The sequence below is a fragment of the Poecilia reticulata genome, linkage group LG11 (genome assembly GCF_000633615.1).
Source record: "Poecilia reticulata strain Guanapo linkage group LG11, Guppy_female_1.0+MT, whole genome shotgun sequence".
NCBI classification, from domain to species: domain Eukaryota; kingdom Metazoa; phylum Chordata; class Actinopteri; order Cyprinodontiformes; family Poeciliidae; genus Poecilia; species Poecilia reticulata.
Genome location: NC_024341.1, coordinates 27,921,222 through 27,930,764, shown reverse-complemented (window position 1 = coordinate 27,930,764; position 9,543 = coordinate 27,921,222). Strand labels below are relative to the sequence as shown.

The window sequence follows — 9,543 nt, the reverse complement described above, 5'->3', positions numbered from 1 at the left end:
GGCCTTCATCTGGGTCCTTCTCGCTTAGCAAAGCGTCTGAGGGCGGCGCAACAATGGCCTCTCAGTGCTCCTTCGCATCGGGTTCAGCCTCAGAGATGACCCTTGTTGTCCTCGGCGGCCGGCTGAGGCAGATGGATGAGGAACAATAGCCCGACCCGTGAGGGCGGCAGCGACTGACACAGAATGTCTGGACCGGAGCCAGAACCAGAACCAGAACCAGCTGTCTCGGCCCGGCCCGCCCCGGCCGCGTCAGACGGGCTGAACACTCCCTGAGGGAGCGGCAGAGCTGGGTGGCGGCAGCGTGGGCGGCGGATCAGAACCAGAACCCTCCGCGGCACATATAATGGCTACAGCCAGCACCTCGGGGCAGAGCAGCTTCGGGCTTGGAAAGAAGAAGAAGAAGAAGAAGAAGAGTCCCGGTCTGATGGATCAGCTCAGCAAACTGTTTGGAGGAGAGAAGAAGAAGAGGAGCAAGGTGAGTCTGGAGCTCTTCCTTCCACTAAACTTTATCATAGAAATCTTCCAGTTTTGGGGGTTTTTTTTGGAAATCAAAGAACTTGTTTGATAATTATTACCTTTAATTTTTGACGTTGGTGCAGTTTTAATTTTAAAAGGTTTTATTTTCAGCACTTAGTTTAGTAATTATAGTTCACGATAAATTAGGTTTTAATTTATAAATCATGATTTTAAACATTTATGCAGCCAATAAAAACGCATGAAACTGATTAAAACATCCTTAGTTTTCTGTAAATACGACCAAGTCGTCTCAGCCTGACTGAGCTCCTGCGACGGGAAGCTCGTCGCTCCACTCTGACCTCTGACCTCTGTCCGACCTCCAGGGCTCGTTCAGGGGTCACCTGGCCGCCTCGCCCCAGCAGCCCTCTGCCCGCCGCCGGACCAATGAAAACGCCGTGCTGCATTTCTTCAGGAGCCTCGTGAGTCTCGCCGTAAATCACACTCAGCTTCTCTGCTTCCACATCAAAGCTTCATCCTGATCTGCATCCCAACAGAAACTCCATTTCTGGAAAGTTCCTGCATTTTTTCCCCAGCAGCTCCTGCTTGATTCCTTCACATCCTGCTTACTAAAACTGAAAACGTCCTTCAGAGCTGCTGTGTTTTCTCTGCCCGGGTCAGTCAGTCACGCTGCTGTTGTTGTTGTTTCTCCTGCAGGTTTCCTCCCCGCCTCCTAAATCCACGGTGAGTCTCACTTTTTGTTTCCTCGCATTCAGCTAAAGGGGGAAAGAAACGCTCTGAAGAAGAAGCTCAGCAGTTCTGGCTTCACTGCCATCTGCTGGCAGCTTTAAAGAATGCACCACATGAGTTCTTCATCAAAATGTAAACATTTATGACGCTCCAGAAAGTAGCTTCTGGTGAAAACGCAGCAGGAATTACGGTTGCAGAGCAGATTCAGTTTCTTAACATCACATCACAAGTTTAGTTTGATGAAACAGCAGGCGGCAGAAACGGGGTTGGTCTCTGCAGGAGCCTCAGAGGGCTGGATGGTGGTCATGCCGAGCGAAGAACAGAGGCAGCGGCTGCAGCAGCAGCATGTCGGTGACATGCATGCAGTCAGGCAGCTGTTGGGTTTAGTTTTCGTTTGTCCCTCCAGGTTTGTGCCATCATGGAAATTCATGCAAAAATCAACAGATCCTGCATTTTTCCACGAAAATGATCAAAAGCATCAAGTTCAATAATCAGGATTTATTTTCTACATGCTGCCTGAGCCTGAAGTCAAGTAATTATACAAAAATTCACATTTACTGTCACACATAAGACCAGGCAAAACGGTGTCATGGTTTTCCTTCCTGATGGCCCGGTAGGCCCGGTTCTACTGGGACCAGAACGTCTGAGTCAAACCAACCTGTTCCCCTCCTGGCCTGTGGGGGCGCTGCACCAAGAACCACTGAAGGAAACGACACAAAAACCTCTGAAGACGCTGAGAGCAACTTCCTGTTTCACCAGATGGGAACAAGATGGAGGATTTTAGCGGTTGGAGGATTTCTCTTTAGGCTAAAGACCAGGAGCCATTTCTGCTGCTAGCGCTAGGCTAACAGGTTAGCTTTGGTTGGATTTACCCAGAATGCAATGTGCTGCAGTTGGAGGATTTCTCTTTAGGCTAAAGACCAGGAGCCATTTCTGCTGCTAGCGCTAGGCTAGCACGTTAGCTTTGGTTGGATTTACCCAGAATGCCCTGCTCTGTAGACCACTTCCTGCTTTTGGAGCGGTTTCTGGACCGGTTGGTGTTCACATTCAAACAGAACCAGAGTTCACTTTGACCGAACCCAGACTGAGGTCAGAGGTCGGTTAGCGCTCACACCTCACCAACCGGACCGGACTTCCTGGTGTGAATTCAGCCGTAGGATCCAAACATCCAGGGTAACACCTGCTCCGTTTATGTGGCGAGTTGATTTGTCGGCGGTTCTGGTTCCGACCCGGTTCCGTTTCTGACCTCACTGTCTTGTTTCTCTTTCATGTCCAGTGGAGAGAAGTCTTGGGTTTGGTACGTGACCCTGCCTCACTGAGCATGTGCAGTGACCCCCTGATTAAACCCGCCTGTGGAGAACTCGCTAACCTCCGCGCCCCCCCGTTTCCCGCTTTCCGTCCCCCCCTGTCGGCCATCTTTTTTCCGCCCGGCGGGACCTCGTGACTCAGAAACTTCACTCACACACTGATCGATTAACAGACGGTTCTGTTGGGTTTGAGAACAATCCTCTCTCCTCCATCCAGAGCGACTCGCTGCTTCTGGATGAAACCGCTCGGCTCTTTATGACCCGGTAAACACCTCCTCCTCCTCTTCTTCATCCTCTGTGTAACTCCTCCGCCTCCTTTGTGCCAGAAATAACTCGCCCACCCTCCCTCCGTGTCGTTTCCTCTCCCAGAGCGATCTGACGGCCGTTTCTCAGCGCTCTGGACTTTTGTCTCATCCCCCATCTTCCCGTTTCTTTCCCTCCTGACGAACGCTGGTGTTTTTCTTCCCCTCGTTATTCTGCTGCAGCGAAAGTTCAAACGCTGCTGCAGCAGAGGCACCAAACATCTGAGCCAGAATATTAAACATTTACATCCTCACACAGAAGAAACCTGGTGCCACTCAGCAGTGGGTGTTGTTTTCTGAAATTCGTTAAATGTAGTCAGAAAGTTCAGCTCAGCGCCTGGAAAATCTACGGAAATGTTGAGCTGCCAGATATTAGAAATGGATTCAGGAACAGCAAAAAAAAAAAAAAAAAACTCGTCATAAGAGATAAAACTCAGCTCAGTTTTGGTCTAAAGTGGAAAAGCTTCTTATTAGACATAAAACTCGTCTCAAACTCAATTTGACACGTTTTGAATCTCATTTTAAGAAAGAAATCCTTGTAACTGAAACATGTCGGGCTTCACGCACGTCTTTGGTGTGGAGAACGAACAAACTGAAAACCTGCTGATGGTTTCGCTTTAAAGGGGGCTGCACAGTGGTGCAGTGGGTAGAGCTTGTAGAGAAGGTTCTGGGTTCGATTCCCGGTCTTTCTGCATGGAGTCTCCATGTTCTCCCTGCATGGTGGGTTTTCTCCAGGTACTCCGGTTTCCTCCCACAGTCCAAAAACATGACTGTCAGGTTAATTGGCCTCTCCAGATTGTCCCTAGGTGTGAGTGTGTGTGTGTGTGTGTCTTTGTGTTGCCCTGCGACAGACTGGTGACCTGTCCAGGTGACCCCGCCTCTCACCTGGAACGTTAGCTGGAGAGGCAGCAGCTCCTCCTGACCCACTGAGGGACAAGAGTGTTAGAAAATGGACGGATGGTTTCAGTAGCATCCAGTAGCAGCAGCTACTGGATTAGCATTAGCTGCTTCCGTAGATATCCCACTAATGCCCAGAAAGTTTCCGTTTCCTTCTGTTCATGCGATAAGTGGATGAATACGTCAGGTTGTGCTCTCGGCTCTTTCTCCAGGCCTCTGCGTCGCGAACCGAGAGCACGAAGTCGCCGGTCCGGAGGCGCAGAGAGCAAAGCACGCTGTCCAGGATCTTCAACCTGGTGAGCTGCCCGCACGTTTGCCTGCTGTAAAGTTTCTGTTTTCTCCCCGTGAGTCTGGGCTTCAAACCCGCGTCTTCCTGTCTGTTATTCACGCAAACGCATCAGTGACGCCGACGCCGTCCCAGATCAGTGAGTAGCTTCACCAGCAGCTTTAAATCACCACCATCATCACCACCTAACAAGCTGCAGCAGCAGCAGCAGCATCTTACGCTGAAACGCCACGCAGCCATGGGGAAAGAAAGTACACCCCGTTTCATTCAGAAGGTTCTAGAGATCTTCCAGTCCTTCTGGAAGTAAACAATGAAGTAAGTGCACCCTTCCTCGTAGGATTGGATTAAGCGGTTTGTTCCGGATTTGTGCCGACGCAACGTCAGGGTGGAAAACCATCAGCAAGGGCCTCGGACTGGGAGAGGTCGAAGGTCATCCCCAAACCACCCGGATGAGTCCATCACTCTCCGGAGGGGAAGATTATTACAACAATATCTTTAAAAATACAAAACTGTTGAAGAAAAAACATTTTTAAAATGTGAAAAATTAAAAGTATAAATAAAATTAAATGGGAAAAAAAATAATTTACATGAAGACAAACATTCCAAGAAGTGAACATCTCAGCATGAAGCTCAGAGAAACTCTCGGTTAGCCGCTTAGCGGTCAGACACTGAAGGAGGAAGCTTCTTCAGTCCAGAAACAAGATGGCCGCCGGACTGAGGTTAGCAGCAGATGAGACCAGAGAGGAGACAATGGACCAAAACGGAGGAAACACAGCAGACCAGCTGAGAAGCACGGTGGAGGAGGAATGATGGTTTTCCAGGACAGGAAGGACGCAGGTGTCAAACTCCAGACCTGAAACTTTACATGTTTCTCTGCTTCTACAGACCTGATTCAAAAAGCAGATCATCGGCGCTCTGGGGAACTTTCACCTTTTGGTCCAGGTGAGTTGGATCAAGACGGCATCTGAGGGCCTGGAGCGCCTCACCTGGACACACACAGATAAATATGAAGAGGCAGCAGGTCTAACCTGTTGATGTTGATGGTTTAAGGTTCAGAGAAAATAGTTACAGGTATTTTCTCCCAGCTGTTCGATTTTAGACCAAAAGGTGCAACATTTTTCAACCTGTTCCCCTCCTGGCCTGTAGGGGCGCTGCACCACGAACCTCTGAAGGAAACAAAAGCATCTGGAGTCACTGAGCACAACTTCCTTCTTCACCAAATGGAAACTAAAATGGAGGCGTCAGATTTCAGCAGATTTCTCTTTAGTCTTTGGCTAAAGACCACGAGCCATTCCTCTCGCTAGCGCTAGGCTAGCATGTTTGTTTGGGTTGCATTTACCCAGAATGCCCTGCGTTGTAGTCCAGATTTCTGCTTTAGACCACTTGGCGTTCACATGTGGATTTGAAGCGCATCAGAGTTCACTTCAACCAAACCCAGACCGAGGTTGGTAGGCAGACCAGAGTTCGTGTTTTTGGTTCCATTCACACCTCAGCAAGCGAACCGGGCTTTCTACACAAATGGAAAAGGGGGCGGGGCTTGTACTGTAGCCACTGATTGGCCAACGTTGGGTCATCAGCAGGTCAATAATCCCAAACTCAATGGCCTACTCAAAGCCCAGATCTCAACCTGCCTGAAATGCGACATTTGTTGATAAATATTGGTCCTTTTGGAAAGATTGTGGACTTTCTGATCCCCATGACTGTAGATGCAAATATCCATCATCCATCCGTTTTCAAACAGCTTCTGACATCCGGTCTTTCCGGAGAAAATGACCGTTTTTAACCTTCCTCTCTCCGTCTCTCCAGGGAGAAACCAAGTCCCGTCCACCCCCAAAACGCTGGAGCACCATCTTCTAAGCTCTCCGCCGCCGCTGCCGCCGCCGCCGACCTCCACCGCTTCGATCCGACGGGACCGGAACACCACCAGGAAGGAGAGGCGGACCCCCAGGAGTCAGACCCACAACCTCAACAACCGTTAACCGACTAACGCAGCTGCGCGTCTCCAGACTGAGACACGGATTTTTGTAAAATCTGGAGAAAAGTAAAGTTTGACTTTGTCGCTTCTAAAGAATGTTTCTGAACCGTCCTGCTTCCCGTCGCCGTCGGGTTCGTTGCGTCTCGTTTCCTGCCTGAGTGACGCGTCGTTGCCGTCGCCGATGTTTAGCTTTAATCAGAACTCCATCCCTCTTCACGCGCCAAATAAGATTTGAAGCAGCTTCATGTTTCTGCGTGGCCCTTTCCACTGCACCGCACTAACTCTTAACCTCGTGATAATCGGGTGCGTCCTAACGAAGGTTTTCAGGAGAAGATGGTTCAACCGCAAGTGAGTCAAGAGGTTTCAGACAGAGGGAGGAGATCAGAACTGTAGGGCAGCATGTTGGGTTCAAGTGCTAAATAATCCCATTTGTTTTTCTTAAGTTTGCTCTAACAGAAAAAAACACTGTAAATATCCATTTATCCTCCTGGTGTTCACGTGAAACGGCTGTGCATCGTGGCAGAAACTCGTCCCGTCTCGTCTTTAACAAACGGTCAGTAAATGTGGCTTCACTCCAACCGGCCTGTTTGTTGCATACATGGTCAATTATCTTTAAATTATGTGGAAAAAAGTTAGCTAGATTATGGAGGAGAGGCAGAAAGCAACACCTGCAGATAGAAAAAATAAATATCCAACCCAGATTAAAACCAGAAACTCTGTGTTTTCATACCAGGAGTTACACCAACCGGTGTCTGCGGTGGTTTAGGTCAGGAATATTGACTTACATCTCAGTAAATCAGAATATTCTGATGAGGCTCGTCTGTCAGCAGGTGTTAAACGTCCTTCATTAAACCCACATTTCTGCACTAAAAGTATTTTTATTGGTCTGATGTGATGTTCTAATCTTAAATGTCATGTTTTCACTCACTATAAGCAGAAAATCGTGAATATTAACAAGAATAAAGGCGTAAAAACATCAGCATGTGTGGAATTTATCCCTCTAATGTGTTTTCTGGTTTATTCAAGAATGAAAGGAAGAAACACAAAGTCCTAATAATGACATGAATACAAACTAAATGCCAATTACAATTTAACGTATAAATTACAACCATTGGTTAGATTAACCAGTTGGTTTGGTGCCTGGGTCGTTTCGGTTAGCTGGCCTTTTGGTTGAACAGCTAGCAGGTTAGCTGGTTAGAGAGTATTTGGTCATTTGGCTTGTTGGATGGTTTTCATGGTCAACTTTCTAAACACAAAGTAACTTTTGTACCAAATAAATATGTTTGTACCAAGGTTTTGTTGGCCACTAGAGCCAACAAAACCTTAAAAAAAATAAATTTGACTCCCTAATTTAACTCCTTGAAATTGGGCCGCTGTCTCTTTAAGAAGCTCCTGCTCCTTCTGAAGCTCGAAGATCTGCAGGAAAAACAGGAAGAGGAGACGCTCAGAGCTGAACTTTGACCTTTAAAGGTATTATGTGTTTTCCAGGCACATGGTGCCATTGAAGTAACCATGTTACCTTCAGTTGTTATCAAAATGCTGTACATATCAAATATAACTTAAAAGAGATTTGACTTGGTGGCGCAGGGGCAAGGCACAACCCACATATTGAGGACTTGGTGTTCGCAGGTTCGATTCCCGGCCTGGAGACATTTGCCGCATGTCTTCCTTCTCTCTCATGTCCCTCTTTCCTGTCGAACTATTTTCAAATAAAGGCCACTAGAGCCAACAAAACCTTTAAAAAAATAAATTTGACTTCCTAATTTAACTCCTTGAAATTGGGCCGCTGTCTCTTTAAGAAGCTCCTGCTCTTTCTGAAGCTCCGCCTCCAGGAAGTCAGCCCAACATGGCTCCTCTATGAGCAGCTGGTCCTCAGAACAACGGGAAATTTCAAAGCTTACCACTAAACTGACTCTACGGAGGCTGAAGAGTGCCAAACAATACATTATTAAAATGCATCATTAATTTATTAGAACGTGTCACTCTCTATAGATTTTTGATCCATATTTAAATGCTATAATATTCATAAATTGCTTCTTAAAAATGTACAATAAAGCCTAAAATACATAATTTATTTTTGATTAATTTATGCAAACAGATCTTAATTAAATATTCGGTTCAGATTTAATTTCAATGCGAATATATTTCTCCAATATATATTGGAAAAAGTAAAGATAAACAAATATACCATTTACTTTTGAGTACATAAATATGTATTTATATATGTAATTTTTTTAAATATGTGTAGTTGGTCCTTGTTCCATCAGTTTGGACGTTTCTTGACGACCCTAGGATTAAAGGATTGAATACGTCACAGACAAAAACTGACAGAAAAACATTTTACTACATTTATTTCAGTTCAAATTAATAACTTATGTGCAAAAAGCAAATTAATTTCCAAAGAGGAAATTGACAGCAGAGCTCAGGATTCCTGCAGCCTTTCATCACTTTTAGCTCTCGCTGAATCGCTCGGCTGCTTCCTCCTTGAAGACGTGACCAACAGAGCCCAGATCCTGAGGCGGCGCTCCCAGGATGCCGGGAACGTCGCCCAGCAGTCCGCCCATCCCATCGTCCTCCACCTTCACCTGTCCCGCCGCCACAAACACTTCCCCGTCATCAAACCCCAACCCATATCTGTCCTCCAGCTGCGCCGCCGTGGCGCCGCCCGCAGAGGCCAGCCTCTGGCACCGCGCCTGGTGGCGCAGGAAGCTGTCTCTCCACACCACCTTCTTCCCACACAGGCTGCACTCGTAGGGCCGCAGGCCGCCGTGGGTCTTCAGGTGCTTGGTCAGGTGGTGCTTCATCTTGAAGGACTTGGTGCAGACGGGGCAGCCGAACGGCCGCAGGTTGAGGTGCTGCATCTTCACGTGGCGGTCCCGCATGCTCTTCAGCGTGTACGCCTTCCCGCAGTGGCACAGGTGGACCTTCCCCGCGTAGCCGCCGCCGCCGGACGCCGAGGACGAGGAGGACGGCGTCGGCGGGGAGGGAGGCGGCGGGGGAAACGCGGCGGAGGACGACGGCCAGTTCCCATCCGCCATGTTGAAGTCTGGGGACAGCAGAGGACGCTGGGAGACGTGTCCCGTCCCGTCCTCGATCTCATCGAACGAGCCGAAGCACTCCAAGTCTACGTCTCCATCATCTTCCTCCTCTTCGTCGGGCCAGGAGCCGCACGGCGGACCCGGAGCGCCCGGCCCGCCGGCAGGGACCTGAGAGGACGGGTCGTCTCTCTGGAGTCTGTCCTTCATCAGATCCAGAGTCTGCCTCCCAGCGGAACGCCCGCCATCCTCAGCGCCGCCTGGAACCCGAAGATCTGCAGGAAAAACAGGAAGAGGAGACGCTCAGAGCTGAACTTTGACCTTTAAAGGTATCATGTGTTTTCCAGGCACATGGTGCCATTGAAGTAACCATGTTACCTTCAGTTGTTATCAAAATGCTGTACATATCAAATATAACTTAAAAGACATTTGATTTGGTGGCACAGGGGCAAGGCACAACCCACATATTGAGGACTTGGTGTTCGCAGGTTCGATTCCCGGCCTGGAGACATTTGCCGCATGTCTTCCTTCTCTCTCA

The 9,543-nt window shown here is 48.2% G+C and overlaps 2 protein-coding genes across 5 annotated transcripts in view; one reads left to right on the top strand and one right to left on the bottom strand.

Moving 5' to 3' along the window:
• The first annotated feature begins 45 nt into the window (after positions 1-45).
• Positions 46-5,942, top strand: mbpa (myelin basic protein a). 4 transcript variants are annotated; one of them, XM_008422959.2, is made up of 7 exons: positions 49-475; positions 840-935; positions 1,171-1,197; positions 2,480-2,500; positions 3,922-4,005; positions 4,111-4,134; positions 5,802-5,870. In XM_008422959.2, exons 1-6 carry the CDS (start codon positions 344-346, stop codon positions 4,111-4,113), a joined length of 363 nt encoding a protein of 120 aa, XP_008421181.1. In that variant the 5' UTR covers positions 49-343; the 3' UTR covers positions 4,114-4,134; positions 5,802-5,870. The 4 variants fall into 4 exon arrangements, with proteins under 4 accessions (XP_008421179.1, XP_008421181.1, XP_017163112.1 ...); XM_008422957.2 differs by lacking the exon at positions 4,111-4,134 and having other exon boundaries at positions 46-475; positions 5,802-5,942; XM_008422958.2 differs by lacking the exons at positions 2,480-2,500; positions 4,111-4,134 and having other exon boundaries at positions 67-475; positions 5,802-5,942.
• A 2,353-nt stretch (positions 5,943-8,295) lies between these two features.
• LOC103473054 (zinc finger and BTB domain-containing protein 22-like) overlaps positions 8,296-9,543 on the bottom strand; it is a 5,827-nt gene continuing 4,579 nt past the window's right edge. Inside the window, exons 4-6 of the mRNA XM_017307385.1 lie at positions 9,470-9,537; positions 9,384-9,417; positions 8,296-9,280 (exon numbers count right to left, since the gene is read on the bottom strand). Coding sequence (XP_017162874.1) covers positions 8,421-9,280; positions 9,384-9,417; positions 9,470-9,537 — 962 coding nt within the window. The 3' untranslated portion in view covers positions 8,296-8,420. The remainder of the gene's footprint in view (positions 9,281-9,383; positions 9,418-9,469; positions 9,538-9,543) is intronic.

Coding starts and splice junctions, on each gene's coding strand:
- mbpa (XM_008422957.2), top strand. CDS start 344: ATGGCTACAGCCAGCACCTCGGGGCAGAGCAGCTTCGGGCTTGGAAAG. Junction 2,501..3,921: donor GGAGAGAAGTCTTGGGTTTG/GTACGTGACCCT, acceptor CTCTTTCTCCAG/GCCTCTGCGTCGCGAACCGA. Junction 4,006..5,801: donor TGTCCAGGATCTTCAACCTG/GTGAGCTGCCCG, acceptor CCGTCTCTCCAG/GGAGAAACCAAGTCCCGTCC.